We start from the raw sequence: 22,678 nt of genomic DNA, 5'->3' as shown, positions 1-22,678 counted from the left end.
GTGAATACCATGAAAATATGACCAGGTCACCTTTCACCCTAAAATCAAAAGATATAAAATAAATATTAATAAAAAAGATATTTTGCATAAATGAAGCCTATGATCATTTTCATGGCATTCAGCATTAAGTATGTTTGAAATAAATAACCATAAACAGCACTGATGTATAAATACTTCACAGTTTAAAATGAGATTTTCTTTGGCATTACGCCAAAAGAGAGAAGCGCTAAATTGTCATGACAATAATGACACAATGCAAACTGTTCCTTTTAAACCTTTCAAACTTTATTGCATTGACTGAGAAATGTGTCTGTAAACGTGGCTTCTAAAAAAAATGTAAACTCTTCCAAAGACATTCATGATTTGTCCATATAAAAACAACATTCAGTGAAAAAAAAAAACATGAAATAACTCACAACCCATTTAATGTCTTACATTTAAAAATCATAAAACATGAGACATAGTACCTAATTTCACTGCATTACAATCATAAAAGTTCAAAACTTTTAAGTCTAAATCTCTTACCTGAAACCTAACCCAAGACTATGAATTATTCGTGGGCACACAATAAAATGGCAAAACAATACACATCATCAAAATTATATTAGCTTTGTATTAGTGTTTAAAAAATATTGCTCCTCTTAAAAGTGCATAATCAGATTGTGAGATGTCTATTGAACTGTATATACATCATTAATTCATTAATTGTATATTATTATTCTTGTTATAACTACTATACAATACACATTGGCAACTTTACTACATCTTCAGCAGTTTATCACTATGAGATCAGAAGAGGTCAATGCAAATGTGAGCAAATGATTGTCTCCGAAATCAGTTTTATCCAGCTACAAACTATAGGAAAAACACAGCAAATCAGGAGGTAAAGGAGCAGGTTGTTGGGAAGACTCCAGGAAAGCTTCAAGTGCTGCTCGCATGAATCATGGAGTGTATCTTGTGAGTGTGAACACACTGTAAGACTGCAGTACCTTTAGATGGGGCTATGCTCATCTCTGGCCAATGAGATTATGCTGCAGTCTGCAGAGCAGTTCCGTGATTTAGACAACGTTTCACTGCTCGGACGTCTGCCGTGACCTCTGGAGGAGACGGAGAGATTTATGATTTCTACCACACATTACATTTCAGTGATCACAATGGATAACATTCCAAAACTCTCGTGTATTTATTAAAAGCAGTGTATTCTTGTTACAAAATATACAGAGATTGAATTTTTTTTTTTTTTAACTATATGTTTCCCCACTATCCTAGCCAAAACGGGTTAGAATGTGGCACTAGTAGTTTTTTTATTTTCAAAGCATGTTTGCAAGTAAGGAATAACTGACAATAGACCATTGAACAGAGTGCAACAGTGCCGGCCCACTTTTTCAGCCATCTTCCTGAAGTATTTTTTTCAATTCATTTCTGCCATAGGGACTCCATAAAATGCTTCATAAAGGACTTCTAAACCATGAACCAAACCAACCAGCTCGAGGTGAATCACAACATTACAAACTTTGTTTTGAAGCATAAAAATATTTGAAAATCAGACAAAAAGACAAAGGGTACAAGACTGTACTTTCATGAGCGCATGAACTATAATCCCATGAAGCACTGCGGAAGCTGTAATCGCATTAAAACGATGGAAAAATATAAAACTATTGACTTAAATTTGTTTATTGCAAGTATAGAAACATTTTGTTTTTATTGCAGTAGTTTGAGTGTGTAGGGAGATCGACTCGAGTGCGTCATTCACAGTGCGACATGGGAGTGTGCGATCGCTGCTGAGCTCTTTTGCCGCGCTTTGCTTGCCACAATCTAATTTTTTTGTTAAACTGTAGATAACGTGGACTGATGGCTTATCATATACCATCGATTAATAACCTCAGAGCTCACAAGAGGTCTGTCTTTAAAAGGTTTATAAGTTTCAATTAAAAATAAATTTAAATACAGAGAAAATAACTGATTTTTACTTCCGGAACCAGACTGTTGTGCTCTATTACTGAAAATAAGTGCACACCTCAAGATGGTTAAGCAGAGTTACACCTCAGGAGCCTTTCAGCCATGATGACATGACAGTCACATACATTATTACGATGACTGTCGAATTTACATTTTAATTTAGTGCGATTAATTCTATGAAAGATAACGTGTTAAAAAAAATAAAAAAATAACGCAATTAATCATGCCCCCTAAATTCTATGATAAGCCTTGATGTTTTTGCATTCTGTATTCAGCGGGGGCAGCCTCATCTAGGGCTGTTCCTAGAACTCCTTGGGTTATACAGGCAACACGCTTCGTCAAATCAGCAGGCAGTGCAAAATGAACAAGAGGTAGACCGATATATCGGTTTTACCGATTAAACGGTACCAGTAGTTTTAAAACATTTTTATCATTCCTCTGTGGCCAGCGCTATTTTGATTACATAATCAATAATCTTAATTGAAGCAAGGGCATGCAAAGAAAAATGCGACTATATGGAAACCAGCCCTATCAACACATACATTGTGTCTCCAACATCATATCTTGTGCATAATAATAAACTTTATTCATAATGAAACTTCATCTGGTGAATATATATAGGCTCTAAAAAGCTTAATTTGGTAAATCCTTAAATATAGAGCATTGTGGGGGCCTGGGTAGCTCAGTGGTAAAGACGCTGGCTACCACCCCTGAAGTTCGCGAGTTCGAATCCAAAGGTGTACTTAGTGACTCCAGCCAGGTCTCCTAAGCAACCAAATTGGCCCGGATGCTAGGGTGGGTAGAGTCACACGGGGTAACCTCCTCATGATCGCTATAATGTGGTTCACTTTTGGCGAGTCGTGCGTAGATGCCACAGTGGATGGCATGGGCCTCCACACACGCTATGTCTCCGTGGTAACGCGCTCAACGAGCCACGTGATAAGATGCGTGGGTTGACTGTCTCAGACGCGGAGGCAGCTGAGATTCGTCCTCCGCCACCCGGATTGACACGAGTCACTACGCCACCACGAGGACTTAGAGCAAATTGGGAATTGGACATTCCAAATTGGGAGAAAAAATTAAATTAAAAAATTGGAGCTTTTTAACGGAGCCTTGTCTCAGTCATTTTAAAATAAGTTATTTTAATATAGTTATTATTGGGATTTTAGTAGAACAATAAACTTAATCTGGGATTTTATTCATTTTTGTACTCATGTAACCTCTATGTCTGTGCCGGTTACAATAAGGAAATACATTTTTTCCACCACCTAGTTATCGATATTGTCAAAATCCACTATCGGTCGACTTCTAAAATGGACACGGAGCCTTTTACAGATGACGGGCGTTTGTGTTCAAAGACTAGATCATGTTAGTGCATCCAAGTGGACACTTTCTTAAATGATTTAATCTACTTTTACGACACGTGTGTACATACTGCATAGACTAACATTTTAAATATATTGCAAAGACGGAGTGCGTCCTGTAAGAGATTTACAAACTCAAATGAAACTGGATTACTGTCTAGAGTAGGCCAAAAAATAGGCTTATGAAAATAGGCCTAAATATATGTAAAACATGTCAAAGATATGGGGGAAAAAAAATTGTCAGTTTTATATGATTTTTTTTTTTTTAGGTTCTTTTGCTATAGTGAGCTGTGTTGGTCTTTGAAAATTCAATAATTTGGTAAAGTGATATGAAACTGTAATGTGGCCAACAAACCTGGAGCTACTTCATAGCCGTGCAGCTACAGAAAATTAATCAAAACTTTCAACCAGATCCAGAATCAACAATTCAACATTAATAATATACAAATGGCCACAGAAATATCTGTATACTTAAAATCACACTTGAAAATGTCACTGTTAGATAACAAATTACTTTCATAATTCATAAAATCTTCTCTGCTGCAGCTCTCAAATCTCATTCTCCACCCCACATTCGAAATGCTGCATCACATTTAGTTACAACTCAAGAGAACTGATGCTATTGTGGCATCAATGACTGGACAATGATGGATATTTTGACTAATATGGACTAGTATTACTTTAATTATATTCTCCTTTTGTGTTCCATATGTAACCGGTCATGCTCGACCCGCTCCGAACGAGATTCGAACCGGCGTCTCCGGTAAGGGAGGCGGGTGCTAACGAGGAGGCTAAAGGCTACAGCCTCTAGCATCAGTCGCTAGTGCGCCTCTTGAAGCCAGGGGAGTGAGGTTTACATACTGCACAGCACATACCAGCTGGCTCCCGTTACACATATAAATAACGCCATGCAGGTTTGAAACGACAATTTTTTCATTTTTGGATGAACTACACCTTAAAGACTCTTAGGCACATGACAGTACCTGCCCTCAGGAATGAGTCGTAGTGTTCGGTAGAGGTCAGCGGTGGAAGTCATCTTCACTGGAGCAGCTTTGGGTGTGGAGAACGCTGTGTAGGACAGGGAATGTGTCAGGAGGGGTGGAGTGGACTGGACTTTGGCCTCGGGTTCTGTACCTACAGATGTGCACATGAAATGTGAATCAAAATGTCCACATTTTGAGGAATGTAGCATAAAATAATAAACCACAGGCCTCTACAGAAAAAATAAACAAATGTGAAATTAAAACTGCAGATCTCTCATTCACAGAGAGAAAGGGTCGCATGTAGGATGTTTTGCCGGGTCTCCAGGGATACACACTGACTAATAAGGCACTTTGAGGTTCAGGCAGTGCAGGTCTTTTGCGGTCTACAAATGGAGTCATGTTCAAAAACTGGGTCTTCAGCCATGCAGCTCGATCCTCCTCAAAGGCTTTTCTCTATAAAAGGGAAAAACAAAAGCTAGATGGAGGACAATGGGATTGAACAGAATGCACATTTATACAGTAGGTGCATTAACTACCATTCACCATTGCTAATGTACACATTAAATACACTGGAGATGCTTATCTTCAGCCTACAGATTTTTCCAATTGGTTCATTGTTTTAAAACTACCATTGATCAGCTGAACTTCTTTTTATGCATGACATGAAAAAACCCTTAAATTTCCAAATGGGTTTAATTTGATTGACTTATAGGTTTGAAAACATGGGCTAAAGGACTGTAAAGTGTGTATCTTCAGTGACGACATGCGGTGAAATGACAGAACTGGCCACCACCTTTTTAAATTGTGCTTTTAAAATTTGAATTACAAAATGTTGTTACACAAAACAACAATCACATTTCAGCTATTTGCAGGATCGAGCATACCCACAGTGACCATGACCATGACAACACACCCAGTAGTGTGTAGTGTTGGTAATTGTGTTTATTCAGTACCTCATGTCCCAGTCGAATAGCAGCTTCAGTGAAATTCTTCCTCTCTCTCTCAAAGTTCCTCTTCTGCTCATTGAAGTGTCTCCACTCCTCTTTCAATCTCTCTTTCTCCTCCAGCGAGTAGCAGTCGTTTAGTAGTGCTGCTGTCTCATCATCAAACGGTGAGCTCAGCTGTTGCTGTTAGCACATAAACACTTTAATTTATAAAGTTATTTAATCTCATTGAATATGTTCTCTTGGATGGAAACCAAAAGATATGACCATTCATTACAAATGAATGTCTGGCATCAGTGCAAATACAGCTTTAAATTATGTAACACTTCATCACTTGAATTCTATAATAATGCAGCAGTTTTCATTATTGCTCTGCAACCAGGAACAACTAAACTTTGCATTGTACCCAACAAATACCTCTTAAATTCTCTCATCATTTACTCACCATCATGCCATCCCAGATGTGTATGACTTCTTCTGCTGAACACAAAGAGTTTTGGAAGAATAGCTCTGTATTTTTTGGTCTGTTCTCACCCCAAATCGATTGGATTGCTTCAGACGACATGGATTTAACCACTGGAATCTTATGGATTACTTTTATGCTGCCTTTATGTGCCTTTTGGAGCTACAAAGTTTTGGTCACCATTCACTTGCATTGTATGGACCTACAGAGCTGAGATATTCTTCTAAAAATCTTCATTTGTGTTCAGCAGAAGAAAGAAAGTCATACACATCTGGGATGGCATGAGAGTGAGTAAATGAAAGAATTTTCATTTTTGGGTGAACTATCCCTTTAATAAGTCTCTCCACATCCTGACTTGCTCTGTATTTTTGCATTAGTCATGAGGTGCGAAACATGAAGTACATAATGTAAAGCCGTCCTGCCCACTGATATCTGCACAAATATATCTACCACAATACAAACAGTAAAGCAAAATCTCTACTGGCTGACATTTTGACTGGTATGTACCAGCATATCACTCAACCCAAATGTACACTGGTGTTTGATGTGTATAGACAGAAATATAAAGATCTAAAGTACCTGCAGAAGCTGTTGCTGCATGTGGATGAACTCTTTACACTGCTGCAGCTCCAGTCTCATGCGCTGCATCTCTTCCTCATGTTCACTTCTGGAGATCAGATCATCTCCATCACGCTCCAGACACGCCACCAGAGACGCTGAGAAACACAAGCGGGGATTCAATCAGTTATGTTGAAGTCATTTATGATTACTGCCCTTGGCCAATTAACGACTATGAGGCTTTCAACCGGCTTTAAGAGAATTATAAGAGTTCATTAATTTCTGTTAACCAAGAATGAACCCAAAATAGCCACACATGTTGTACCTTGGCTGTCGAGTCTCTGCATGTGGCTCTTGAGTTTCCTCCACTGCAGGCGGATGCTGTTGGTGAGCTGCTCTCGTGCCTGTTCACAGGACTGCTCTAGAGTCTCTCTGCTGAAGTCAGCCACCTCCTCTTCAACATCAGAGATGGCCTGATGTTACATATTACAGTCATTACAAAAACACTACTTAATTTTTTTCTAAGATTGGATCTGTTGTAGAGGCCTTAAAGGAATAGTTCACCAAAAAATGAAAATTCTCTCATCATTTACTCAACCTCATGCCATCCCAGATGTATATGACTTCCTTTTTTCAGAACATATTTGAATAAAAATAGAAAATATCTCAGCTCAGTAGGTCCTTATAGTGGATGTGGATGGTAACACGATTTTTGATGCTCCAAAAAAGCACAGACAATCAGCATTAAATGTCATCCATATGACTCCAGTGGCTAAATGAATGTCTTCTAAAGAGATACGATCGCATACGCGGCACACCCGGAAGAGCAGCGCTGTTTACAACAGAGTAGGAGGAACGCTATACAGACCGAACGCTGTAAACAAATTGAAGCAAATTTAAACAAAGTTGAAGATTTTGATTTAAGAGGAGAAGATACAAGTTTCTGCACAGCAATATTAATTTGAACATGAGTACTCTGACCAGGAGCACAGGGAGATGGAGGAGGCTGGACCAACAAGCCTCAGAGAGACAGAGAGCTCAGCAGACGTGGTGGTGCACATGTAGGCAAAGCCAGGCAATGCCAACAGAGGTAGAGAGCATCTGCTGCAATGAATGAAACGTTGTCAGGCCATCGCTGTAAAGACCACGTGACCTCAGCCCTCTCATGAACGCGCATACTGCTGCTTACCGGACGCAATGATTTATAGTTAAAAAGTACTTAAATATTGATCTTTTTCACAACAAAAAGTGATCGTATCATTTTATATGACATGTTTTATACGACATGAGTGCTGATTTGATGCTCCAAAAAGCACAGACATAATCGAGTTACCATCCACATCCATTATAAGGACCTACTGAGCTGAGATATTTTTCTTCAAATGTATTTTGCTGAAGAAAGAAAGTCATACACATCTGGGATGGCATGAAGGTGAGTAAATGAGAGAATTTTCATTTTTTTGAAAGTCATCATGAAATCAAAATGACCCCATTTGCTTAAAGGGATAGTTCACCTAAAAATGAAAATTCTCACACCCTAATTCCATCCCAGATGTATATGAATTTCTTCTGCAGAACACACATTTATTTTTTTTTTTACAAGAACATCTCAGCTCTGTAGATCCATACAATTCAAGTCAATAGGGTCCAAAACTTTGAAGCTCTAAAAAGCACATTCAGGCAGCATAAAGTAATCGCCAGATTCCAGTGGTTAAATCATTGCCTTCTTAAGCGATCCAATTGGTTTTGGGTGAGAACAGAACAAAATATTTTTTTTTTTTTTTTTTTATTACAGTAAATCTTGACATGAGCAGTATCCTTGGTGATCATGATTTCAAGCTCAATTACACTTCCTATAGTGAAAAATGAGTTACAGTTTGGTTTGCTTTCATCCAAAATCAACTGGATCACTTCTGAAGATATGGATTTAACCACTGGAGTCGTATGGATTACTTTTATGCTGCCTTTATGTGCTTTTTAGAGCTTCAATGTTTTGGCCACCATTCACTTGCATTGTATGGACCTACAGAGCTGAAATATTCTTCTAAAAATCTCAATTAACTCAAAATTAATCTCAATTTCACAACCTTTTTTTTTCTTTAAATTTTAATTTTATAATGAAATAAATTAATATGGTGGCACAATTATATTTTTGTCCACAAAACTAATTTCAAACATTTAAGCATACGCCTTCAGATCAAAAGATTTTTAAGATCATGAGAAACATTTCAGTCAAGTGACCCCAAACTTTTGACTGGTAGTGTATATCATAGTTTTTAGAGTATATAAGATGACATCAGACCTGTTCAAGGCTGTCATCTGCCGGCTCTGTTTTGACCCAAGTTTTTTTGGGGCTGAGAATGGAAATCATGTCTCTCTTCATGTGCTGCAAGACCTTCTTCAGCTCCGAGTTCTCCAGCATCAGAGATCTCTGACGAGACTCATAATCACTCAGAAGAGCTTTGTACATCTCACCCTCATGTCTAACAAAACACACATAAGCACATTACATTTACTCATCGTTGTCACAAAGATCTGAGTGCATAAGACTCACATTACGACAGCAGGTTACCTGGCCTCCATCTTCCCCGTCTTCCAAAGGCCCCTCTTTCCATCTGACCTCCCCACGTAGTTTGACACTTCAATGGCTGAACCAGAAGAGGAGGCAATATTAAAACAGTGTCTGGACTGTTTACCTAAACATTTTGGGACCAACTTGGACCACTGCACAATTTGGCAAATAATCCAGGTAATCCACGCTTAATGAAAAATCGTTTACAGTATACATAATGCAGAAAAACTAGGAGTAGTATGTTAAGCCTGGTGCAAAATAGGTCTTGGCGAAACATTGAATATTCACAATATTACTGCACGATTTTGCTGCCGATATAAATGCAAAACGCTTTTTATTTGGCCACAACGTTTCCTAAAGACCAAGTCATTAGACTAATTCCTGATCCTTCAGGGCAGCACACAGGTATGCTTTAGTATGCTATTCCAAACAAATGTCCATGCCGGTCATTCTTTTTTTTATTCATCATAGAAATTTCCGTGACTTTTCCCAGGCCCGGAAATCCCACTTTTAAAATACTCTAATATTCCCGGGTTTTCCATGACTGTCGGAATCATGATCTGCTTTTCTAAAATATTTGTACCCTTGACAGAAGAAAATGGTCTGCTCACAGAGTTTTTTGTCCCTCTTGTCCATGAGCATCTGGTTGAGACGCTCCTTCAGTTTGGTGCACTCTCTCTCTTTCCTTTTGGTGTCATGGTTGTACTGTGTGGCACGGCTGGCAATGATGCTTTGAAGTTTCTGTACCTGCATCATATAAATTACACATGGAAGACTATGGTCAAAAGCTAAATTTGCCACATTTATAGCCTTTGCAAAGTAGCTGATATTCACACACCTGTATTCAACAATTAAATTCCATATTAAATGAGGCAAGTTGCTCGGTGCCTGTAAAACGTAACTATTAATAAACTATATTTATTTGAACATTTCTAAATGCAATTACATTTCATTGCCATTTTTCATATTTTATAAAATGACAACAATATGATAAGGGAGTTTTAGATTTTCTGTTGTGCCTAGGAACTATTGGTAGAGCGATATATCGGTTTTACAGATTAATCAGTGCCGATAGTTGCTTATTGGAACTTAACTATAGTGCACTGTAATGGAGACAAGTCTCTGTCACTTCAAAATAGTCCCCAGTTGGGGGGCCTGGGTAGCTCAATGGTAAAAGACGCTGGCTACCACCCCTGAGTTCACTAGTTCGAATCCCAGAGCGTGCTGAGTGACTCCAGCCAGGTCTCCTAAGCAACCAAATTGGCCCGGTTGCTAGGGAGGGTTGAGTCACTTGGGGTAACCTCCTCGTGGTCACTATAATGTGGTTCGTTCTCGGTGGGGCACATGGTGAAGTTGAGCACGGATGCCGAGGTGGATGGCGTGAAGCCTCCACATGCGCTATGTCTCCGTGGCAACACACTCAACAAGTCACGTGATGAGATGCGCGGGTTGATGGTCTCAGACGCGGAGGCAACTGGGATTCATCATCCGCCACCCGGATTGAGGCGAATCACTATGCGACCACGAGGACTTAAAAGCGCACTGGGAATTGGGCATTCCAAATTGGGTGAAAAAAAAATAAAAATAAAGTCCCCAGTGTGCTTCAGGCATTTTAATGGTTAAAAATTCAGTGTAATGCACCTAATCAAGCAAGGAATGACTATGGCATTTTTTTAACATTCTAAAAATCAACTTTAAAAACTATCGGTCGATTAATCGGTTACCTGCCTTTTCCATCGTATCAGCAAAATCCATTATCAGTCGACATCTACAGTACTAGGGAAACCCCTTAATGCTTTATTTCAATCCTGAGGGTAGTGTAACCACAACCAAAAGCAAGAGAATATAAAACAGTCTTTCATTTGTGAATAAGCAACATCAGTTTAGATTCAATAACCCCAAAAGTTGCCACTGAAGCAAAACACTGCACCACAAGTACAGCAGCAAATAAAGAGTAACGTGAGGTGGTTCAGTGGTCATGTCTGCTGAAGCATGAGGACTTACTTCCTCTTTCTCCGACTTGAGGCAGTTCTGTAAGGTCTTGATCTTCAGCTGTAGCTGTCTCTCTCCCTCGTGAAGGCCTGAGTTCTCTCTTCTGGTGTGCTCCAACTGGTCCTAATACACATTAACACAACATTTGCATAATTAAAAGCAGAATACAGACATGTTTGCTCTGCTTCTAGGGTATTTAAGTTAGTTTTGTCTTTTTTGGGGGGGGCAGGGTTTTTTTTCTTTTTCTCCCCAATTTGGTATGCCCAATTCCCAATGCGCTCTAGGTCCTCGTGGTGGCGTAGTGACTCGCCTCAATCTGGGTGGTGGAGGACGTAGCTCAGATGCCTCCGCGTCTGAGACCGTCAATCCGCACATCTTATCACGTGGCTTGTTGAGCGCATTACTGCGGAGACCTAGCGGGTGTGGAGGTTCACGCTATTCTCCGCGGCATCCACGCACAACTCACCACATGCCCCACTGAGAGCAAGAACCACATTATAGCGACCATGAGGAGGTTAACCCAACGTGACTCTACCCTCCCTAGCAATCGGGCCAACTGGTTGCTTAGGAAGCCTGACTGGAGTCACTCAGCATGCCCTGGATTCGAACTTGCGACGCAGTTTTGTCTTTTTATGGATAACGAAAGTAAAGAAATTATGGGAAGAGGAGGCAGGTATGGAAACAGGACAGAATACGGACCACATTCAAACCCACATAACTTGCACGAGCACAAAGGCCATATGAGTCTATTTTGTTTTTTTTTTATCTGCCAACAGCTAGGACTTGGCTCTGGCGGAAAGAATTAACTGGACTGTAATGTAGAAGATCCGAGTACTTTGAGTCTGGTGTTGTTGTGCTGCAGATGTTCGAGGTCACTGCCGTTCTTCAGCTGTTGGGTCTCCAGCTCATGTAGAGAGCGCTGAGCTCTCCTCTGCAGCTGCAGAAGTTCATACAGGAGGTTCAGAACCGGCACTGTGCTCAGAGTGTCTGAACTAGAGTCCAAACTCAAGCCAGACAGGCCCAGAGAACACACCTCCTGAGGAGGAACCAGAGAAGCATCAAAACATCTGCTCTGACAAATCACAGTCACATGTAAACTATTACAAAACCAATGAAAAAAAACTGTGTTCATAATTAAATCTCATGTTCATATGCTTGTATACACACTAGACAGGTGGACAGAAGAGTGAAATCTGTGGCTGACTTCAAGGTTTACGGCCATGAACAAAGATCAGGCACATAACACCCTCAATAAAATACAGTCTTGTCGTATTGACTTATTTTGCCCTCTTTACTGTGAGGTCTGAATTTGTGCAACATAGTATTTTACTAACTCTAGCATTAAATTTTTCTTACAGTTTGACAAATTTTTGACACATTTGGTGACACTTTCTATAAAGCCCATATTTACAATGCATTTTAAAAGGCATTATAAATGCATTATAATTAATTCAGTGTGATTAATTATAAAAAAAAAATAATGCGTAAAAAAACAACAACTATGCAATTAATCATGTCCCCGGACCGTTACAGAAAAATTACAGAGCAATTCAAGCTGGAAATATATTTATTTATATTTTATATATGTAAAATATATATAATTTATACAAATCATAATTTAAAATATATATAAATTTACAAATATATAAAAATTAATTGATTGAAAGCCCTAATTATAATGCATTCGTAATGTCTCGTATAATATGTTCTAACTCCTTAATAGTAAATAATTATACAAATAATTAGAACCACAATAATACATCATAATACTTACCTATAGAGAGTTATACCTTAGAATACAGTGCATCCGGAAAGTATTCACAGCGCTTCACTTTTTCCACATTTTGTTATGTTACAGCCTTATTCCAAAATGGATTCAATTCATTATTTTCCTCAAAATTCTACAAACAATACCCCATAATGACAACGTGAAAGAAGTTTGTTTGAAATCTTTGCAAATTTATTAAAAATAAAAAACGGAAAAAAAAATAAAAATATAATCACATGTACATAAGTATTCACAGCCTTTGCTCAATACTTTGTTGAAGCACCTTTGGCACCAATTACAGACTCAAGTCTTTTTGAGTATGATGCTACTAGCTTGGCACACCTATTTTTGGGCAGTTTCCCCCATTCTTCTTTGCAGGACCTCTCAAGCTCCATCAGGTTGGATGGGGAGCGTCGGTGCACAGCCATTTTCAGATTTCTCTAGAGATTTTCAATTGAGTTCAAGTCTGGGCTCTGGCTGGGCCACCCAAGGACATTCACAGAGTTGTCCCGTAGCCACTCCTTTGTTATCTTGGCTGTGTGCTTAGGGTCGTTGTCCTGTTGGAAGATGAACCTTCGCCCCAGTCTGAGGTCCAGAGCGCTCTGGAGCAGGTTTTCATCAAGGATGTCTCTGTACATTGCTGCATTCATCTTTCCCTTGATCCTGACTAGTCTCCCAGTTTCTGCCGCTGAAAAACATCCCCACAGCATGAATGTATGGATGGTATTGGCCAGGTGATGAGCGGTGCCTGGTTTCCTCCAGATATGACGCTTGCCATTCAGGCCAAAGAGTTCAATCTTTGTTTCTCATGGTCTGAGAGTCCTTCAGGTGCCTTTTGGCAAACACCAGGCAGGCTGTCATGTGCCTTTTACTGAGGAGTGGCTTCCGTCTGGCCACTCTACCATACAGGCCTGATTGGTGGAGTGCTGCAGAGATGGTTGTTCTTCTGGAAGTTTCTCCTCTCTCCACAGAGAAACGCTGGAGCTCTGTCAGAGTGACCATCGGGTTCTTGGTCACCTCCCTGACTAAGGCCCTCTCCCCTGATCGCTCAGTTTGGCCAGGCGGCCAGCTCTAGGAGGAGTTCCGGTGGTTCCAAAATTTACGGATGATGGAGGCCACTGTGCTCATTGGGACCTTCCCCAGATCTGTGCCTCGATACAATCCTCTCTCGGAGGTCTACAGACAATTCCTTGGACTTCATGGCTTGGTTTGTGCTCTGACATGCACTGTTAACTGTGGGACCTTATATAGACAGGTGTGTGCCTTTCCATATCATGTCCAATCAACTGAATTTACCACAGGTGGACTCCAGTCAAGTTGTAGAAACGTCTCAAGGATGATCAGTGGAAACAGGATGCACCTGAGCTCAATTTTGAGTGTCATGGCAAAGGCTGTGAATACTTATGTACAAGTGATTTTTTTCATTTTTTATTTTTAATAAATTTGCAAAGATTTCAAACAAACTTCTTTCACGTTGTCATTATGGGGTATTGTTTGTAGAATTGAGGAAAAGAATGAATTTAATCCATTTTGGAATAAGGCTGTAACATAACAAAATGTGGAAAAAGTGAAGCGCTCTGAATACTTTCCGGATGCACTGTATAATGCATTATAACAGGAACAACATAACATTTTATCTGTAGAGGTTATAATGCATTATATCTATTTGTATTATATATATTTGGTATGCTTTAAGTAAAGTGACAAAAGCAATGTCTTCTTATAAACAGTCAAAAGATATTTTTAAGTGGTCATAAGACATTATATACATTTTAGCCTTGTAGCTTTACAAGTGTTTTCCTTAATGGCTCTTAATTTCTTAATTGTGAATGTATGGTCCTTTGTATTCTGTGCATGTTTCTATAAATTCCATTATACAAGTTTGACTTGTAATGTATTTCATGTTATTATTAATAATATAAGTTTGTTATGGCTGTTTATAAGAAGACTTTGCTTTTGTAACATAAAACAGGCCAAGACCACTTATAATGCTATATAATAATATCAAGCCTTATGACTGTTTACACTATGCTGCTTTTGCATGACAGCACTTTTACAATACCTAATATATAACTATGAATAGATCAAGTATTATAATGTATTTTAACTGTAGTAACAATGTAAACACATTATAATGAAAGTGCTACCCATTTTCTTCTATGAAATCCATAAAAGTGTAGAATATGGAGGGGCCTGGTTAGCTCAGCGAGTATTGACACTGACTACTACCCCTGGAGTCGCGAGTTTGAATCCAGGGTGTGCTGAATGACTCCAGCCAGGTTTCCTAAGCAACCAAATTGGCCCGGTTGCTAGGGAGCATAGAGTCACATGGGGTAACCTCCTCGTGGTCGCGATTAGTGGTTCTCGCTCTCAATTGGGCGTGTGGCAAGTTGTGCGTGGATCGCGGAGAGTAGCGTGAGCCTCCACATGCTGCGAGTCTCTGCGGTGTCACGCACAGCTAGCCACGTGATAAGATGCACGGATTGACTGTCTCAGAAGCAGAGGCAACTGAGACTTGTCCTCCACCACACAGATTGAGGTGAGTAACCGCGCCACCACGAGGACATACGAAGTACTGGGAATTGGGCATTCAAAAATTGGGGAGAAAAAAAAGAAAGTGTGTAGAATATGACCTCTTTAAAACTTGTTTGCATATTACTACAGCATGTGTAATAATTTTGTAGTGTAATACTAATTCAGAAATTTGAGCCAATACTAAACCAATATTACCATGCAATACTATTAGCTTAGTGTAATGTAGGTAAGTCAAGTTTAGAGTTACTCAAAAAAAAATCTAGAATAGTAGGGTCATTACTCTTTCCACAGAATAGCTTCGGGGTTAGTAGGTTACACAAAATTCTGGCTAGTCAATTTGTCTCTCTTTACATATAATTTTTTTTTATAGTTAAATCTAATGGTTTTTATTTTAAGTGAAAAGCTTAAAGATGCATGATAAAACTTATTCCAGTATGATGAAACACCACAAGATGAAAGATATAGTAAATACCTGAGCCCTTGAGCTTTCACATTATCACATATCTAATAGGGAAGCATATGAGCAGTACTTTAAAACTCCACCCAGTGTAATGTACCTGATTGATGTATGTGATACACTGGGACACATTCTCCTCTGTGCAAAAAGCACTCAAAACACTGTAGGAGGTTTTGGGCAGTACTATGGTAGAGTGCAGCGACGGGAGGGAATTCTGCCTGGGGGGAGACATGCTGATCCCAGATATACTGGAAAGCTCTTTGGTGTCTGTACAGGAGGACAAAAGACAGGGCAGAGCCCATTATTAGAGCCTGTCGAAACCTGAAGCTCTCAAATCTAATAACATGTTTGTTTTTTATATGTTAGTGTTGTGTTGCTGCAAAAGAGTTCAGTAATGACCTGGATGAGTTTGTTACGAGAGTTGTGATTTAGTAGAGAGACCAGGAAAAGTTACAGCAAAAAAAAGGTACCTAATTTGCTTAAGCACAAGAAAAAAAAAATGATAACAGAGAAAAATATGAATATTGTAAAATAAAAAGAATGACTGGTTGAGATGCTCAAACAAACAGAGCCATATTTTGATAGCCCCACATAGTCAGTATTGTTTACACTTTTCAGGAAGTCAACCTACTGTAATGACTGGCTCTACATATTAAACTATTATAGGAGAAAGTATTTTAACTAGAGGTCGACCGATAGTGGATTTTGCCAATACTGATGACTAACCTGGTGGACAAGGCCGATAAACGATTAATCAGTCGATGGTTTTTAAAATTAATTTATCGAATGTTAAAAAACAAATCTTAGTCTTTACTTACTGTCACATGCACAGACATAGAAATCCCATATGCAGTTTATTTTGCAATTAAAATACCAATATTAACAATCATAAAACCAAAAATAAGATTTGGTCCATAATGCAGGACTTCTAACTGTAAACAAGCCCGAAATACACTGGGGACTCTTATTTTGAAAAGTCGGTGCTCCCAGCTCACACACACATAAGGGAAACAAAACATACTCTTTTAATCATCTACAATGTATCATCATAGAAACACTATAAAGTAAACTTTTTTTCATGTATGCTAATATTGGATAAACAGTAATTATAAAAAATAACCATATAAAAAGAATCAATTTAAACTATCGGTAACTATTTTCTTTGATTTTTAAAGATAACTGATAGATCCAAAAAGCTACAATCGGCACCGATATATCGGTGGACCTCTTATTTTAACTAAAATGTTACATTTGTACAAGCATAAAAAAAAAAGGTCCAGAAAACTCTGAAAATATTGGAACATGTTGCAAGCACTTTGTATGATGCTCACCAAGAGATGGTTCTGGTATCATTGTTGGCGACCACCAATCTCCCATGTCAACATTCAGCCGGGATGGGATGCTCGGTTGTCCCGGTCATCCAATGGAGACGCAAGTCTGGACTCGAGTGGCTGGGACCGAAGACAGAGGCCAGTGCAGGGCCGTCGGTCCTGAAACAGAACAGCCGGCACACTGGATTACACAGCAGAAGGCCTATGCTTCTGGATTAAGCAACCATGCAATACCACTGTGGGATTTCCAGAGCCAGTGGGTGATGTAGGGGCTGGAGAGAATGTGTAACAACAAAAATCACAGGATACTAGAGAAAAGCATTCAGGTGTATGTCATATAGTTGATGAGACAGGTGAAGAGGCTGATCCCAGATCAAATGGCTTCTATTACAGAAGTGTGGTAACGTGAAATCTGGAGGTGTAGCCATTTCCAAATACAGTTAATACCACAACACAAATCACCAATCAACATTTTTACTTGCTGGGAAAACTGAGTTTTATCAAGTAAGTTAACTTATTTTAGGCCCTATGGTATACTTGACTCTGCTGCCCTTGACCAATCATTCTCAAATATTTTACTATAATGACCACTAAACTGTATTATTGACTGCTGTCCTAGGCAATAATAAACAACTAGATTTTTTATACATTTTCTCAAGCTTGCGAGCAAAACAGTCTGTTTCTGTTTGTAAAAATTCCATTTATTTTTTTCCATAGGGGAGTAGATTTTTAAATGATACCTTATTTAAAAACAGACCTGCTGTGAGCTCTGAGATTAATTAATGGTATGCATACGTTAAAGCCATAAATCTGCATCATTTCTACATAATTTTTAATAGCAGAATCTCTAGTGAATAACTAAACTTCCCATGATCTTGCAGAGAAAGATCCACCAATCAGATCCACCAATATTTTCAAATATTTTTTGGTTCAAATCAAGGTTTGTAAAGTTGTGATTCACCTCAGAACTGGTTGGTTTGCTTCATGGCTTAGAACTATTTTATGACGCATTCTATGAAATCCTTATGGAAAAAAATGAATGGGGGAAAAATATTTCCGGAACCAAGGCAGCTGCAAAAGTGGGTGGGCACCGTTGCGTGCGTTGCTATGGCAATGCTTGGTGGTTTCTAGGTGGCTGCTTAAGCCCTAGGTATAGTTCCATTTTTACACGAACGCACAGCGTCTAAGCAGAATGCAAGCCTGTCCAAGTACACTCCTGTGACAAAAAGTTCTCTTGCTTATCGGAAAGGAGGCGGAGGGAACCGGATGAACAATCATGAAGACTTTTATTAGACTCAACACAAACACTGACGCTCACACACAACTCCACGTGCATCTCTCTCTCTCTCCCGAACTGGCGTCTCCGGCTCCTCTTTATCACTCTCCCAGCTGATTGGGATGATTCAGCGCCAGGCGTCCATCCTTACGGCCCGGCCACACCCTCCTCCTCATCACAACTCCATATAACTGTGCGCGTAAACATAGGCAGTTGGCGCATGCACGCTATGACCGTTATGAAACACTGGACTTTCTCTTCAGGTGTTTAGACCCATAAAGATGTCTTTATTTTCCTTCAGTCTCCAGTAATACAAATGTAGGTATCTCCAGACCTCTTGACGTGCACATCCACTGTTATTACCTTCATCTCCTGATGTTTAGCAGTGATCTAGCGCTTTTTTGTGACCACAATGACTCAAATGTGAGTGTTTCCACCTTGTGGACCCACTAGTTAGTGTAAATAACTCCAAGTGCATACGCATTCTGCGTGTTAAGATGCACAGTTAGCAAAATCGTGCCGTGCGCATTTAATGCTTGATGACTGATTGACAAGATTTGCGTCACACATCCTGTATGGACCAAAGTATACTTTTGGCTTTACCGTCCCAAATCAAAAGAGCCCACCCCCAAGTCTCTATGGCTATGTTCACACAGTCAGTGTTTGGGATTGACAACCGCATTTACTTACAGGTGTGTGTCTTGAAATGTCCTGTTCATACAACAGCTTACAGTAGCAGCTTGAATACTGTTTGTATGAAACAACCGAAGTCACAACCATATTCTAACACCTTTAACCATAGTGACAGTGACTAAAGTAAATATCAAAGATGGTAGCGTCCACACAATGGACATTTCACAGCTGACAGCATGAGATTAAAAAAAGAAGTCTAATCAAGGCCCAAGTTCATGAGTCAAATCATAATTAACCGACAGTGGCTTTGAATGATTTTTAAGCAAGTGTAGAGCACAACATTCAAGTCGTGTGGTCCGTGCCCAGAGCTCATATCTTCATCTCAGTCTATGAAACCTCTTATGATTATCACTAGACACAAAAGTGAATAGTGCAGCATGGCTTTCACATAATATGTCATGTCAGACAACTACAGGTGTCCAGTACGGTTCTGTTCACACAGCACAGGTTTGCCGGAAATGCAGTTATGAGCCCTGAAAATTACAGGTGTCAGTTCGGTTACAGAATGCAGTTGTCACTCTCATAAATAACCGAACTGTGTTTAAACATAACTGTATTAAAACAAAATCACATTAAATCAAAAACAGGACTGACAACCGTATTCTGTTGCTGTGTGAACATAGCCTTCGATATTCTGACCTAAATATGTCTCAGGACATCTATAGGACTTTATTTATTTATTTTTAACATGCTTCACATCGTCCTCTGAATGAACATCTGATTGCTAAGAAAAGTAATAGGCTAGGAAACCTCTCCTCAGAAAGTCACTGTATTTTTTAAGGGATCATTCATGTCCATCGCACAGGTCTATACAGGGATGAATTACATTCCAAAGTTTAACTATTAAAGGATTATTTCACCCAGAAATGAAAATTCAGTCATTGTTTACTCACCTCTGTGTTGTTACAACCCTAGATGATTTTCTTTGTTTTATTCTTTTATTTTTTAACACAAAGGGAGAAATTGTGAATAAATGTTGTGCTCAGTGAGGTCATACAATGGCAGTTTATAGTGACCTCCACTTCAAGCTTCAAAAGAACACAAAAGTCTAATTCAGGAGTCTAATAAATTATTCCATGAGATTGTTATGAAAGCATACGATAAGGTTTGGAGAGAAACAAAACCAAATCTAATGTATTATTTAGTTAAAATGTTCACCGACCGTTGATCTCCTGTCAGTTCATGATAAGAAAGAAAGAAAAAGAAAGAAAAAGAAAGTCATAAAGGGTTATAACAACACAGAGGGGAGTAAACAATGGCTTAATTTTCATTTTTGGGTGAACTTTCCCATTAATAAAAATAAAAACTAAAAAAAACGAAACCCAAATATGGGCAATAAAGATAATGACACTTAACTAAAAAAAAAAAAAAAAAATGAATGAGTTACCTATCTATATCAGATATGTGATCAACCTGCAAAGAAACCCACTGTGATTAGTCAGCCCATAGAAATAAGGAAGGAAAAGAAAAAAATCTGATCTTACTTTAATAGTCAATAATTACCATATGAGTAACCTTTTTTTTTTGTGCACTTCATGGGACACGATGAATAACAAGAATATCTGAAACAGCAGATTAACGGTGTTTCTTACAGGAACAGAGATCTCTATGTAGTATTCAATTCAAATTCAGAGCTGATCATGTTGATGTCCTCTGGAAATCTCATCCTCAGACACACTTCCGTCTAATCTAAATCTGCACACCATGACAGACGGCAAATCCTTCTTTAAAAGTCCCGATTTAACTCTGGCTGGCAGACTTCAGACATGAAGTTGCTGAATCCTGATGGTGGATTTTATTATGTTAAGAGTCTAAAAATGAATGAACATTACTGTGTCAGAAGTGTTTGTACAGACTCTGGAGGTATCTTTTCTGAAGATCGGACACCAAAGATCTCCATTTTGTGTTTGGTTAAATTTATTGATTTCTGAAGCCATTATGACTGCAAACACCTTTACATTCATGCTCACATCTCTGAAATCATGACAACCCAATAAATCAAGAGCAAAGTGCATTGAACAATACAATATAGGCTAAACAATATAACTCTGCACTGAAAACACATTAGGATATATATTCTCTGTAAAATACTAGTATACCTTTCATATACCGTCATGTGTGTAACCATCTATCAATTATAATATTGATTAACTAACTGATTTGAAAGATTGACTATACATTCACAATTACTGACATCAAATCCAAGTGTGAATTTAGGGCTTATTAAATGCTCATTTAAATAAACACTGTATCTGCTAATTAGGTTAGACTAGCAGACCCAATTTTACCAATAAAAACTGAACCGCTTTAGTTACAAACTGATTCGTTTTCTTTCAAATTTGACTGAGACATTTAAAAAAAAAAACACACACACACATTTGTGTATTTAGTCTTGACAACATTTATACACCGGTTTATATGGGGTCAGTGGCTGTGTCTCTACACCTATTGAGCTGCCTAGCGTCTTCTGTGTATCTACGTCCGTTTGAATAAGTCTATTCGAACCAAGACATGCTGTCTATGTAGGCAGCACACTAGATTTAAAGACACAGTCCGTGTAACTTTAGCACAGCAGCTAACACACTCACAGGTTGACTTACATTCAGCTGCAGGTACACGGATCCAAACACAGTCAGATTAACGCATGCTCGTCCATCCACACGCGGGTCTGATCGATTGTTTTGACCGGTGTTTGAAGACTCAAGTACGCGCCTGTGTGTGTGTAATTGTAGGACGCGTTTCGTTCATCTGCCACGAAACGCTCGAGATGTTTGGTTGGTTTGAAGTGCGCCTCCGTCCTTCTAAACAAACAAACGCGTCGCTCATTGGTCAGCTCGTTGTCAAGTAACCAGTACGTAACATCGTTATTGGCTGAACCATATCTCCTACCTGCCCATAACAACACGCTACAGGTGTTTAACGTCTGTATTCATGACACATTAAAAAACTCAATTCAATTCAAAATCACTTATAATTTACAAAATGACAAGAGTGACTAAATAAACAGGACATTTCTACACCATTTGCTAAATTAGTTATTTTGAAGAAATGTATACTTAAATGTTGCTCTCTCTCTCTATATATATATTTATTTGGGCAAATTCAGGTAAACTGGGCCATTTTTAAAATGAATAACACATTAATTATTAATTTAATTACTAATACATTAATTTATTTAATATTTCAGGGTTACACTAAAAATCATTTGAACTGGTCTTGCCACAAAAAAAATAAAAATAAAATAAATAAATAAAAAAAATTACAATATAATTTTTTCTTTCTTTCTTTTTCTTTTTTAAGATACGATACACTATACGATTATAGCTTAACTGAAAAAAATGGCAAGAAAAAGTTCAGTGTATATGTTTGTATTTTGGCTGTAGTGCACTGCATAAGGAAGTCTTCAAAGTTTTTTTTTTCCCAGTGAGTCTATGCACTCAAGATAATTATTTTAAGATACGCATTGCAATTTCATAACAAAATTTCATCAAATTTAATGAAGAATTCTTTGGTAAAATAATTTTTTAAAAAATCAATATTTTAAGTTTTATTAACTTAATTTTTCCTGTAAATTCAATTTGATGAAATTTTGTTATGAAATGGAAAGGTGTAAATCTTAGAAATAGGCTAAAATATATTTTGAGTGTGGTATCTTTTTGTCAGTTACAAGAGAAACATGTCAATAACTGAAATTAAATAAATAAACATGTTAAAAAAAAAAAAAGTTGTATATTCCTGGCTTGTTCAACAGGACAAAGAAAGTCCTTCAGAATTATAAACTAA

At 38.4% G+C, this 22,678-nt stretch overlaps 1 protein-coding gene across 1 annotated transcript; it reads right to left on the bottom strand.

The window, feature by feature from the left end:
• Positions 1 to 246: 246 nt before the first annotated feature.
• On the bottom strand, positions 247 to 21,682 carry ssx2ipa (synovial sarcoma, X breakpoint 2 interacting protein a). Its single transcript, XM_051699534.1, has 14 exons — positions 21,496 to 21,682; positions 16,927 to 17,085; positions 15,696 to 15,862; positions 11,671 to 11,871; positions 10,848 to 10,958; positions 9,455 to 9,590; positions 8,844 to 8,919; positions 8,574 to 8,754; positions 6,597 to 6,744; positions 6,293 to 6,429; positions 5,260 to 5,433; positions 4,642 to 4,759; positions 4,307 to 4,457; positions 247 to 1,097 (listed from the first exon to the last, which is right to left on the bottom strand). Exons 2-14 carry the CDS (start codon positions 16,970 to 16,972, stop codon positions 992 to 994), a joined length of 1,752 nt encoding a protein of 583 aa, XP_051555494.1. The 5' UTR covers positions 16,973 to 17,085; positions 21,496 to 21,682; the 3' UTR covers positions 247 to 991.
• Between the last annotated feature and the right edge of the window lie 996 nt (positions 21,683 to 22,678).

The sequence above is a fragment of the Myxocyprinus asiaticus genome, chromosome 6 (genome assembly GCF_019703515.2).
Source record: "Myxocyprinus asiaticus isolate MX2 ecotype Aquarium Trade chromosome 6, UBuf_Myxa_2, whole genome shotgun sequence".
In the NCBI taxonomy this organism is placed as follows: Eukaryota; Metazoa; Chordata; class Actinopteri; order Cypriniformes; family Catostomidae; genus Myxocyprinus; species Myxocyprinus asiaticus.
Note: the sequence above shows the minus strand (reverse complement) of the source record. Positions and strands in the feature narration are given on the sequence as shown.